The 13,158-nt window shown below is 36.1% G+C and overlaps 6 protein-coding genes across 6 annotated transcripts; 3 read left to right on the top strand and 3 right to left on the bottom strand.

Annotated features, from left to right (window-relative positions):
• Positions 1 to 2,784: 2,784 nt before the first annotated feature.
• BMT2 (25S rRNA (adenine2142-N1)-methyltransferase) lies at positions 2,785 to 3,831 on the bottom strand (the record flags this gene model as incomplete). Its single annotated transcript, XM_001647082.1, has 1 exon — positions 2,785 to 3,831. The coding sequence occupies one exon, from the start codon at positions 3,829 to 3,831 to the stop codon at positions 2,785 to 2,787; it is 1,047 nt and encodes a 348-aa protein (XP_001647132.1).
• Positions 3,832 to 4,161: 330 nt separating this feature from the next.
• Positions 4,162 to 6,453, top strand: MAK5 (ATP-dependent RNA helicase; the record flags this gene model as incomplete). Its single annotated transcript, XM_001647083.1, has 1 exon — positions 4,162 to 6,453. The coding sequence occupies one exon, from the start codon at positions 4,162 to 4,164 to the stop codon at positions 6,451 to 6,453; it is 2,292 nt and encodes a 763-aa protein (XP_001647133.1).
• A 275-nt stretch (positions 6,454 to 6,728) lies between these two features.
• Positions 6,729 to 8,051, bottom strand: SUP45 (translation termination factor eRF1; the record flags this gene model as incomplete). The annotated part of the gene is made up of 1 exon (XM_001647084.1): positions 6,729 to 8,051. One exon carries the CDS (start codon positions 8,049 to 8,051, stop codon positions 6,729 to 6,731), a length of 1,323 nt encoding a protein of 440 aa, XP_001647134.1.
• A 1,994-nt stretch (positions 8,052 to 10,045) lies between these two features.
• On the top strand, positions 10,046 to 11,107 carry ADH5 (alcohol dehydrogenase ADH5; the record flags this gene model as incomplete). The annotated part of the gene is made up of 1 exon (XM_001647085.1): positions 10,046 to 11,107. The coding sequence occupies one exon, from the start codon at positions 10,046 to 10,048 to the stop codon at positions 11,105 to 11,107; it is 1,062 nt and encodes a 353-aa protein (XP_001647135.1).
• Positions 11,108 to 11,579: 472 nt separating this feature from the next.
• On the top strand, positions 11,580 to 12,452 carry MRPS9 (mitochondrial 37S ribosomal protein uS9m; the record flags this gene model as incomplete). The annotated part of the gene is made up of 1 exon (XM_001647086.1): positions 11,580 to 12,452. The coding sequence occupies one exon, from the start codon at positions 11,580 to 11,582 to the stop codon at positions 12,450 to 12,452; it is 873 nt and encodes a 290-aa protein (XP_001647136.1).
• Positions 12,453 to 12,743: 291 nt separating this feature from the next.
• Positions 12,744 to 13,055, bottom strand: MHF1 (Mhf1p; the record flags this gene model as incomplete). The annotated part of the gene is made up of 1 exon (XM_001647087.1): positions 12,744 to 13,055. One exon carries the CDS (start codon positions 13,053 to 13,055, stop codon positions 12,744 to 12,746), a length of 312 nt encoding a protein of 103 aa, XP_001647137.1.
• Between the last annotated feature and the right edge of the window lie 103 nt (positions 13,056 to 13,158).

Consider the following 13,158-nt stretch of genomic DNA (forward strand, 5'->3'; position numbering starts at 1 on the left):
AAACTAAAAAAGATGAAATATAATGTTAATATTTCAAATCCCACAACGAATATCCCAAAATAATAATCTGAAAAGAATGAATGGGATGGGATGGAATATCAGTTATGGAGGTAATATCTCTAACGAAGACAATCCCTGGTTTGTTGTTGCAGGAATATATTTTAATAATGATAAATGAAGCAAATAGTAGTAATTAAAAAAAAAAAATAACTAGGCAGGGGTAGATAGATACTAGGAAGGAAAGAGTTATAAAAGTTTTCCCAAAATTTGAATAATCTTAATATCGCTCTTGGGACTCTAGGTGTTTTTGTATTCGAAAACAGTAAAAAACAACTTGACTTCGAAGTACAGAGAGAGAGGATGGGGAGAAGAGAAGAGAAAATATACAGATATTGAGATAGAATGGGAATAAGTTGCCTATAGATATGCTAAAATATGAAGGTATTGTAATGGTAATTAATGGTAATTAATGGTAATGACGAAGACATTGGTGATAGTAATCGTAATCATAAGAGTGATTGGAATAAACCCGAGTAGAGATGGAAGATTGGAAGTGGAGAGTACGTAGCTAAATATAGGATATATAGGCATCCTTGATAATTTATTCTCTGATTAATATGTAGGTTTCTGCTATTGTTGTCAAAAGTATTTATTTGTTCATGAAAAAGAGATGAAGCAAGAGAAACGAGGGAGCAGGAGAGTTTATCTGCTTTAAATTCTGATGTTTCTTTCGTTATTTTGTTCTCTTGTGTTGTTTTCTGTTCTTTCCGTGTGTATGATGTGTGAATGAAGTTCCAATTTCGAATTCGCATTCGCATTCGAATTCGAATGCGAATGAGTTTTTGCTTTGGCTGTTCCCGGAGAGACACAAAAGCCCAAGAGAGGGAGAGGAAGAAGGAAAGAAAAAAAGAAATACAGGAAAGCGAGAGACACAAAAACCGTCACAAATACAAGCAGAAAAAGAAACGAACAAAAGAAATAAAATACGACAGCTGCGTATTATTAATATTATGTACACAAAAACACAAAAACACAAAAACAAAACAAAACAAAACAAAAATAAAATAAAATATTAAAAAAAAGAAAGAAGAAAAGCAATGAAAAACTTCTAAATTTATTCTGCATGAGAACAAAATGACCGAATATACAGCTTTCCAAACCGAATCCTAGGAATGGAGCACAAGTAGAAGGGAAGGAAAGGTAAGGTAAGGTAAGGGAAGGGAAGGGAAGGGATGTTTTTTTGATAAGAGATAGAAAGAATCGATTGAGATTATTGAATTTAACTGGATTGAATTAGAAATTAGAAATTAGAAATTAGAAATTATCTTTCCCAACAAATTGTGCAAAAAATTCTCTTCGGTACATACATCAACGACTACAGAAAGAGAGAGAGGGGGCGATTGAGGGATGATGTGGAAGAAAAGTCCGCATAGAGGGGTAGCAATCGTGGTAGTAACAGTAAAATTTTTATATGATTTCGAATTAAATTGAGTAATTGTAAACTAATTGAGACAGTTGGTTGGTCCACAACTCTCTTTGTGCTCAATTAAAAATGCTCTGGACGTCGTGAGTGCCCGTAATCATTTCTTTTGTATGATTTTTTTTTTCATTTGTAAGCTATTGATTATTTGATGGTATGGTATGGTATGGTATAGTATATGGAGCAAATTATAGCTTATCAATTGAATTTTTTATATTATTTGGTAATAAGAAAAATATTTGTGAAGGGAGTTGCGGTAGGATACCCTCATCTCAATCTTGTCTTTGTCGTTGTAGTTGGTGGGCTTGTTTTGCTTGGTATTACATCAAAAAGAAATTATATACGGGCATAATCCATCTTTATTCTTAACCGCATATCGTTACCCAGATTTCAGGCCCAATCGGTTATATCTCTGTGTCTGGCTTATCCTAGTCATTTGTGATAATATTGGGAGGAATCTATTTCTCACATTCGGATAAACATATGAGAGATTCTGACGTACAAAGGTCTGAATGAAAAAAAAACTGAAAACAAGAAACGAAAATCGGTTCTTTTTTATGCGGCAGATTATCCGAAGGGACAGATTTGGGAAAGCCGTTACTGCTGGTACTGGGGTTCCTGCACTGACGGAAAAACTTCAGGAATTAGACGGAAATGTTTTCCTTTTTGGGGTCTATGCGGTTACTAATTTCTGTGCGTGTGTCTGTATTTATTTATTTATATACCTACGTATTTCTTGAAACAATTTATATGTTGCTGCCAACTCTTCGTGCCCTTTCTCTTAAATTTATCTCCAGTGTCCGGCAGTAACATCTTCGATTTGTTGTTATATTGCTGTTGGTGTTTCTTTTCTTTTCTTTTCTTTTCTTTTCTTTTTTTGTAAATGTTCCGGATTCGAGTTGGGCTTGACGAAACGTCTGAGAAAGGTTTTTCCAGCCAACTCTAATTTCTCCAATGGAAAGAAAAAGAAAAGGCAACAGACTGAAAGACTGCATCCTCGTCGTTTACCATTGAAAATAAATTTACGATCGACTATTGTTTGATTGTTCTAGCTTAGCTTATCTTAGCGTAGCTTCGAACAGAATGAATACATGGATATAATGCATACATAACAATACATTAGATTTTATGGGCTGTCATCTACTTAACTAATATTACATCTTTAAAAAATACCATTACAAATCTATTCTTAATAATACTGACTGCATCTTTAGGTAATATCATATTTGATAATCCTATTTTCTTGCTTACATTCAAAAAATGTCGTTTTACTCTTTGTTTTACTCTTTGTTTTACTCTTTGTTTTACTTTCTTTTACATGAGGGTTCACGAAGTAATATTGTGAAATTATTCATACCAGGTTTATCATACAATTTAATCTTGTGATCAAATTCATTGTTCTCATGATTATTACGATATTTTGTACCTTGATTCTTCATTTCAAATAAGAAATAAATTATCTTTTTCGCTTCATATTCTTTCAGTATATTATATCCTAAATGATTCATTAATTTAATAAAATTATCTTTATTCATATATCTCGAATTGTTTATGCATGGCAATGGTAATACAATAAATATAAATGATCCTTTGCCATTATTGATCTTATCTTTCTTCAAAAAATCTTGGAATCTGACACACATATCACCTCTTTGTGACGGCGTAGGTACAAAATTTAACACTAGGGAGCATGATATCAAATTAAATTTATCTTCTTCTTTACTTGGAACTGGTCTTTCCATAAAATCTTGTTTCTCCACACCAGTCTCATCTCCATTATTTTCAAGATCAATCCTTACAACATTCCTGAAAATCCCACATGTACTTATGTAATTCTTAGAACTCAAAGACCCAATTTCAAGAGCTGTCATTGTTCGATCCATTGGAACATCAATCTCTTTTAACCATTCAATTAGTTTCTTGGATGAATCTCCACCACGATTATTATCCTGCCCAACCCTACTAGCTAATTGATAATCTTTCAATCCTCCACGTTCGTGAATCTCATTCATAATGTAGCCCAAAACCAGCATCTGTTCATCTCTAGATTTTATTGTCTGAGATCTTAGCATCATTTTCTCGATCTCTTCATTTTTACTATCTAGCTTTTCTCCTTTCTCATAATTCTTAATTTGAAAAGGTGTATTTTTCAAATAATCCTTTATTGCCTTCAAATTATGGACTTCATCATTATCAAATAGTTTGATCCCCAATGAATCACATAATATCTTCCTTTTACTAATCAGTACATGAAATCTCCTAATAATTTTTCTAGCTTTACTAGGTTTAATGCTCACTGTAGAGTTAACAACTTTCCTACCGGTAATAGTCCTCTTCTTTTTCGACAACATTGTTCTGAATAAAGCTAACTACTTCCTAAACAATATTACTTGCCCTCAGTCGACCTATTTCAATATTTTAGAACAAAGTAAACCATCTTGATCACTCTTTTGTTATATGTTCCATCATAATCTTCTTCTTCTTCTTCTTCTTCTTCATTCTCTATTCTTCCCATGTACTTTTTTTTTTTCAGTAAGCGATGAGATGAGATGAGATGAAAAAAAAAGTTTTGACATTTATTTAACCACTATTAATCAGATAACAGAAGATAGTTTAATTTGGTTGTTGAAGGTTATCTGGTACATCAATAAACTGATCTATTTGTAGATAAGCATTTGGAGATGGTGAATAAATTTCTTGCTGGAAGGTTGAAGAAATCCAAGGGTAAGTCCTTCAAGGGTTCCTCTTCGAAAGGCAATAGTAAAACCGTTAAATCTAACAATAATGACAATGTTGTTGTTAATGCAGCAGATTTAAAATGGAAGCCGGTTGAGATTCCTGATACTTTGGATGACTTTGAAGGGTTCTACGGATTGGAAGAAATTGATGGTGTTGGTGTCAAAATTGTAGGTGGTCAGGTTCAATTTGTTGCTCATGATGATACTAAGATTAATGGAAATGAAGATAATTTGGATTCAAAGGATAAAATTGAAATTGATGAGGATGCACCAGAGAATGATTTAGTAGAGTTCAAAAATATGGATGATATGAAGGATGGTGAATTGACTGATAATTCACAATCCGAATCTGAAGCTGAAGCTGAATCTGAAGCTGAATCTGAGGAGGAAGAAGAGAAAACTGGTGACGATGAAGGGGAAGATGGAGCTGAAAAAGTTGATAATGAAGTATTAAAGACCAACGTTTTTAATACAGATATTGATTTGGAGGATATTACACCATCTGATTTACCAGAATGGACAGAAAAAGTTGGTGAATTATCATTCACCACATTACACGGTTTGACTAAATTAGGTTTTAATAAACCAACCTTAATTCAAGAAGAAGCAATCCCAATGGCTTTGAAAGGTGAAGATATTATGGGTAAAGCCTCCACCGGTTCTGGTAAAACTTTGGCTTACGGTATCCCTATAATTGAAAAGCTAATGAAGTCAAAAAGCAATACTGCTCCAATTGGTTTGATTTTTACACCAACAAGAGAATTAGCAAAACAAGTCACTGATCACTTGCGAAAAATTGCTTCTTTGATTGTCGATAAATCACCACATGCGATCCTGTCATTAACTGGTGGTTTGTCTATTCAAAAGCAAGAACGTCTTTTGAAGTATGAAGGTAGTGGAAGAATCGTCGTCGCTACACCAGGTAGATTTTTGGAATTGATTGAAAAGGATAAAACTTTGGTGGAAAGGTTCTCCCAAATTTCAACCTTGGTATTAGATGAAGCTGATAGACTATTACAAGATGGGCATTTTGATGAATTTGAAAACATTTTGAAATATTTAGGTAGAGAAAGTAAGAATCGTAAACATAATTGGCAAACTATGATTTTTTCAGCCACTTTTGCCACAGATTTATTTGACAAATTAAGTCATGCATCTTGGAAAAACATGAAAACCCCTTCCAAAAATGAAAATGAAATGGAAATTGTTTTAAAACATCTAATGACAAAAATTCATTTTAAATCAAAACCTATCTTAATTGATGCCAATCCAGAAGATAAAGTTAGTTCACAAATTAAAGAGTCATTGATTGAATGTGCAGCTACCGAACGTGATTTATTCTGTTATTACTTCGTTAGTATGTATCCTGGTAAAACTTTAATTTTCTGTAATGCCATTGATTCAGTGAAAAAATTAACAGCATACTTAAACAATTTAAATATATCATGTTTCCAAATTCATTCTTCTATGACCCAAAAGAATAGATTGAGAAATTTGGAAAGGTACCAACAACAATCTGAAAAGAACAAAATCTTGGGGAAGCCTACCGTATTGGTTGGAAGTGATGTTGCAGCAAGAGGTTTAGATATTCCAGGTATCCAGCACGTCATCCATTACCATTTACCACGTACGGCTGATGTTTATATTCATAGATCTGGTAGAACAGCTCGTGCCAACAATGAAGGTGTCTCTGTGATGATTTGTTCCCCAGAAGAAGCAATGGGTCCTTTGAGAAAGTTGAGAAAAACTTTAGCAAATAAATCTGGTAAAGATATTATCATGGGTAAAAAAAAATGGCAGAAGACTGTTACTATGTTGCCTATAGACGATACTATTTTGTCTCAGCTGAAAGAGAGAAGTAGATTAGCTAGTGAATTGGCTGACCATGACTTAGCATCATCATCGTTACAAAAAGATGATACTTGGATGAAAAAAGCTGCAGAGGATCTTGGTGTAGACATAGATTCTGATGATGAGATTAAAGATACATTTTTGGCAAAGAATATTAATAAAAAGAGGAACAAAACTTTGGGTAAAGATCAGAAAAAAGTGTTGGTAGCTCAGCTAAATGATTTATTGAAAAGACCATTAAGGAAGGATATGAGACAACGTTACTTGACAGGTGGTTTAGTAAATTTAGCAGATTCTTTGGTGAAAAAGAGAGGGCATGATCATATTATTGGTCATGAAAAGACAGATGCATTAGAGACACTAAAGAATAAGAAGAGAAAATAAGTTGAACATTAAGGATATCGAGCTTTTTACGTAGATAGTGTAATTAGTATTAAAGAAATTGTATAATAATATTTAAATAAATATCAGAAATAGAGATTAAAATATTGACAAGAATTTTAGTTTTATAATAAGTGTCTTGGTGAGTTTTTCTTGCTTTTACATCTTTCCCTTTTTTTGCAGGTATGTTCTTCAATTTGACAAAAATTATTTCATTTTAAAATTTTTTATACTTTATATTGATTATTAGATATACTTTACAAATAACACTAGTTAAATTAGATGAAATCGAAATCTGAACCAGCTTCGTCAGAATCGTAATATTCATCATCAGATTCATCAGCCAACTGTTCGAAGTTAACTTTGTAACGTAACAAAGCACCGATACCACCAAAACCAGTGACGAATTGGGCACCTTCAGAAGATCTATCAGTAATGAATTCCAAAGTAGCACCATATTCTTTATAATGTTCAGCTAACCATTCGATTAACAATTGTTCCTCTACGACTTCCATTTCTTGGCCAGTAGCTCTATCTATGGCGTAAGATTTATCTTCTTGATCTGGCATAGCGAATTTTATAACTTCTTTATCTTCTGCGTCTTTGTATACGAATCTAATTGTTTCTAAGTTTTCAAATACAATTAATCTATCGATAGAACCCAAATCTAAAGCCTTTAAGGTATCATCGATACCGTAACAGAACTTACCAGTATCTTGAGAGATTTCATCGAAATATTCGGTCAATAGTTTCTTTTCTTGGACGAATTTAACGTTTGCTAAAGTTTCAGCGGATAATTCGATAGCTTGATTGAACCCGTTTTCACCACCATAAGAGATATCTACAATTTTCAAAACTCTTGAGGCCAATCTTTGGTCGAACATTTCAGACTTTGCCAAATCTGTTTTGAAATCGGCAGAACCTGCTAAAATCAAACCTTTAACCATGACTTTATCATTTGCAATGAAATTTTGTACAGCTACTTCGGCGACTTTTCTGACATAATTGTGTCTTTTTTCTTCTCTTAAACGTGCAAAACGGACGGCAGATTGACCACCTCTACCATGCTTTTTTGGCAAATCGACGGTGAATTTATGTAAGACAGTTCTTGTATTACCAGATAACGAACCGAATAGAGTACCTTGACCATCCATGACGATGAAACCGAATTTATCATCAGCTTCTAACAATTCAGACAACACTTCGGTGTGGAACTTATTATCACATAAATACAAAGAAGTGTTAATTGGTTTATATGGTTCAATGTCGAAAGTGACTTTCTTTTCTTTACCTTCTTCGGTGATGATATCACCACAGTATAAAACTAAACCATTTGGTGGGATTCTGGTATACAATTTCAATTTTTGTTGAGTGGAAGTGATAGCAGATAAGACAGATAGACGGTTGACTCTCGATTTGATATTTGAAGCGGTACCGTATTCATCAGTCAACATTTTTTGGATCATTGCGATTTGGCCCTTTGGTGGGATGACCAACGAGATCATGGAGGTACCATTACCTCTAGCTTTTTCCAAGGATTTGATTAATTTCTTAACCTTCCAGATCTCGATATTTTTCTCAGCATCAGTTTCTAAATCCATGATTGAAATCTTGTTCTTGAGCTAGTTCTCTTTTTCTTATAATATTTCACTTTCTGGAGAACAAATGAGCTAGGTGTGTCTAGATGTCGAAGAGAGAGAGCTTAGCAAAAGGATGGGGGGGGAGGGGGATCTTAAGTAGCAAGTAATTGACAAGATCTATGAGAGCTGGAAACCGAATTTAGTGTAACTAGACGTGCAGTTTTAAGAAGCAGTAGGTGTTATAAAGGTGGAAACATTGTAGTGTAGTGTAGTGTAGTGTGTCTTGTTCATCGAAAATTTTGGTGATAAATTTCACTTTTTACAAGACGGGAAGGAAAAGAAAATTTTTTTTTCAGCGCAGTGGGCTGGGTTACCCTTACCTTGCAGTGGTCGCGTGGTTTGCGCGTGACAAGTGCGTGATAAACACGTGATGGTACAAAGAGAGGACGGGATTGGCAAGATTTAGAGAGTGAGAGTGTATTAGCACACTCTTGAATATCAAAGACTGTCAAGGTTATTAAAATCTTGAATTATGTGCAGTGTGCAACAAGCAACACCATAAAGGTTATCTTTTGGGTATATGGGAGAAGTGTAGAGGTTATAAATGTCAGAGACAGCAGTTCCTGGGATGCACCAAAAACGAGACCCATCTATATATATATATATATATAAAGCACTAATGCAATTTAGCGATTGGGATTGCATTTTTACATTTGTAATTGTAATTGCATTATTAGTTTAAAGTTGGTATGATCATTCGAGATGAAGCATAATCCGATTTCAATCTTGGGATTGCAGAGAACAGTAACCGGATGAACATACAGATGCATAGCATCATCACAGACAAGCCAAAGTGTATTGTGTGACATATAATTAACGACAAGCCAAAGAAACTATTTGATTTCATTTGATTGCAAACGTTGGAATGAAGCGAAGTGAAGGCGAACGTGAGAGGGGCAGTGGCAGTGGCAGCCAGCTTCCTCTACATGGCGTCCACCACTCGGCGTCCACTAATTGAAAAACAAAAACAGAAGCAGCTGCTCGCCAATCTAATCGATTTCGAGAATTAGTGGACGCCGAGCAACCCACCAATAGAAAATTGCAAAGTGCCCTGCCAGTTGCAACAAGAAAACCGGATAACCACATCGCATCGCATCGCATCGCATCACACTCTCTGTCTTCTGGTTGCTGCTTCTCATCTCGTCTTCTCGTCAGAACCCAACACCAACACCAACACCAACGACACCACTTGGTTAAACGAATACACACATACAATACACAAGCACAAGTGCGTTACTCTCGTTGCAGTCGTTGCTGCTTGACAATTAATTTTCCCTCATTCTTCCCTAATATGCCTCGCCTCTGTGCCCATATTGCTCTGGTCTGGTCCCACTTGATCATTCACAACACAACACAACACAACACAACATGTCCTGGCTGACAGTTTCTTTTTGCTCTGCTTTTCTTCCCACAACACCCTGGGCCTCGTCTCGTATTCTCTCCCGTCACCGTCACCGTTCTCTTGTCATCTTGGGATGGGATGCCTTTTCATCGTGGTCGTGGTCGTGGGCTACCTGTAAATTCATTTCATTGCATTTCAATCTGTTCTGTTCTGTTCTGTTTCCAACGTGTTCCAGCATCTCGTTTGTTCCTAGTTTCTTTTTCTTCTTATTGGTATCCCATTACCTTCAGATTACACTCACGCTTACACTTACACTTACTATTCCATTTCGAAATTATTCAACTCACTTTGGATGCGAATTCGCATTCGCATCCAAACTCTGCTAATTTCATGGGACTAAGCAGAGAACCCAAGGTAAGAAAAAAATGTTAGGTCAACTGCCAATTGCAAAATGTTTTGATATATAAACAACCCAATTATCCCAACTCATTTCACATTTTTTTCCCATCTCTCTTTTCCCAATCTCCTCCCATTCCTTTTCTATTCTTCCCCCTTCACCCTCACAGATCCATCGAATCCACTCGAATCAAACAACTATCTCACTTAATTAAAAATGGCTACCATTGCTGCTGACGTCCCAAAGACCCAAAAGGGTGTTATCTTCTACGAAAACAACGGTGAATTGCAATACAAAGACCTACCAGTCCCACAACCAAAGCCAACTGAATTGTTGATCCACGTCCTATACTCCGGTGTCTGCCACACCGATCTACACGCCTGGAAGGGTGACTGGCCATTGGACACCAAATTGCCTTTGGTCGGTGGTCACGAAGGTGCCGGTGTCGTCGTCGGTATGGGTTCCTCCGTCAAGGGCTGGAAGATGGGTGACTTGGCCGGTATCAAGTGGTTGAACGGTTCTTGTATGAACTGTGAAGAATGTGAATTGTCCAACGAATCAAACTGTCCAGAAGCTGACTTGTCCGGTTACACCCACGACGGTTCTTTCCAACAATACGCTACCGCTGACGCTGTCCAAGCTGCTCACATCCCACAAGGTGCTGACATGGCTGAAGTCGCCCCAATCTTATGTGCCGGTGTCACTGTCTACAAGGCTTTGAAATCCGCTGAATTGAAGGCTGGTGACTGGGTCGCTATCTCTGGTGCTGCCGGTGGTTTAGGTTCTTTGGCTGTCCAATACGCTAAGGCCATGGGTTACAGAGTCTTGGGTATTGACGGTGGTGACGAAAAGGAAAAATTCTTCAAGTCCATGGGTGGTGAAGTCTTCGTCGACTTCATGACCTGTAAGGACATTGTCGGTGCCGTCAAGGAGGCTACCAACGGTGGTGCTCACGGTTGTATCAACGTCTCTGTCTCCGAAAAGGCTATCGAAGCTTCCACCCAATACGTCAGAACCAACGGTACCGTCGTCTTGGTCGGTTTGCCAGCTGGTGCTTACTGTAAATCTGAAGTCTTCGACCAAGTCGTCAAGTCTTACAAGATTGTCGGTTCTTACGTTGGTAACAGAGCTGACACCAGAGAAGCTTTGGACTTCTTCGTCAGAGGTTTGGTCAAGCCAACCATCAAGGTTGTCGGTTTGTCTACCTTACCAGAAATTTACGAAAAGATGGAAAAGGGTCAAATCGTCGGTAGATACGTTGTTGACACTTCCAAATAAGCTCATTAATCTTTGATATGCCATTCTAAATGATGTTTTTTATATATATATCTAGACTATCAAGTATTTTATGTTTTATAGCTTATTCTGATGATTTTAAATAAAACGTTATGAGTATAGAATTAAATTAAGTTTTCTTTTATTACAGTTAAGTTTCTTGATAACGTGGATGGGGATGGATGTCTTGAATTAAGATCATAAATATATAGAAACTGTGAATGTAGTAGTTGTTGTAATTGGGTTGGTTCTGTTTCGCAACTGTCACTGTAAAACACTCCACTGTTACCCGGAACAACAGTTTTTTCCCAAATCTTTCCGAAACGAACTGTGATGTAGACCAGACCCGTCTTGATAACCAACCAACCAAACTAGATAAAACAAGAGTAATATAGATATAAATGATAAGAACTATACAAACAACAGTTCAGAATCAGGATATCGTGGACTTCCAGGCCAGCAGAGTTGTGGTAGAATGAGGGCTTATACTTTGGCTGCTATGCGTGGCGGTTTAAATTGGAAACCATTTGCTTCATTGTCGTTGAAGAGAAATTTTAGTAAAAGCTTCATGAATCTACAGATGAATAATAATGGTAACAATAATTTTGAATTGACTAGAATTGTTCCTAAGTTGACCACTTTTTATTCTGCTAATCCCCATCATGAAGATTGCATGAACCAGTTAGAGGCTTTGCATAGAAAATATATTAAATATCCAACATTATCACAATCTCAAGAAGGTTTGGAAAAACCTTCTTGGATTTCATTCGATGATTATTCCTTATTTGGTGGTGGTACTAGACTAAGACCTATTCAATATCAAAACTTAGTTACTGCATTGAACAGATTGTATTCCATCGATCCACAATTATCAAACGATGAGATTAAGAACGAATTATCCAAATATCAAAAAAAGGTAAATTTAAACGCAAGTCTATCAGATTTGAAAAGTTTAGATGAATTCGGTAGAGCTGTTGCAGTTGGTAAGAGAAAGTCTTCCTCTTCAAAAGTTTATCTAGTAAGAGGTGACGGTGATATTATCGTTAACGGTCGTCCATTTAATGACTATTTCGTAAAATTAAAGGATCGATTATCGATTATGTATCCGTTGCAAGTAATTGATTCTGTTGGTTCCTACAACATGTTTGTGACCACCTCTGGTGGTGGTTCTACTGGCCAAGCAGAAGCCACTATGCATGCAATTGCAAAAGCTTTATTAATATTCAATCCACTATTAAAACCAAGATTACGTAAAGCAGGTTTGATGACAAGAGACTATAGACACGTTGAAAGAAAGAAACCTGGTAAGAAGAAGGCCAGAAAAATGCCAGCTTGGGTCAAGAGATAATTCCATTCACACAATTGTGTATTATTACTTATATATCTATATATTAAAGGTGTGCTTGTGGGTGTTGCTGTTGTTGCTGCTGTTTTTATATATCCATGGCGTTGAGGATACAGTTCATGTATGTCTCTCAACAATGACAACAACACACTCACACACATACTTTATCACTCTCTCTCTCTCTTTCTTTCTTCCTTCTCGTCCAACCTATTAGTGTGTTGGGGGAGGGGCAGGAATACAGATGAGTGAGACATGTTCAAAAAGGAAATCCCTGTAAATAACTAATTAACAATTTTAATCAGTACTACTATCATCATTAAAAATAAGCTGTTGCAGTTGAGGTACCTTCCTCAACAGCAACTTTAAATCATCATTATTAATCACATCTCTATTAGCATGACGAGAAAACATCTCTAAATCTTTACCCATTTCGACCAGTTGAATGTAACATAGCTCAACAAGAGCATTAATAAACTTGGCACTACAAACTGTATCAAAGGGAGTCTCTTCATTCACCTGTCGTTCAATACAGTACCACAATTTACCTTTCAATTGAGCCAATAATCGATCACGTTCAATCTTTGATCTGTCTTCTTCACTTGCCATCCTAAATTCCTAACTCAATCTTGCTGTATTATACCTAAAACCACCAAACAAAACCTCAAAACCTTATCCAATTAACAGATTATCAATTTAAACCATCCATAAA

This window comes from Vanderwaltozyma polyspora, genomic scaffold (assembly GCF_000150035.1).
Source record: "Vanderwaltozyma polyspora DSM 70294 KpolScaffold1036 genomic scaffold, whole genome shotgun sequence".
NCBI classification, from domain to species: Eukaryota; Fungi; Ascomycota; class Saccharomycetes; order Saccharomycetales; family Saccharomycetaceae; genus Vanderwaltozyma; species Vanderwaltozyma polyspora.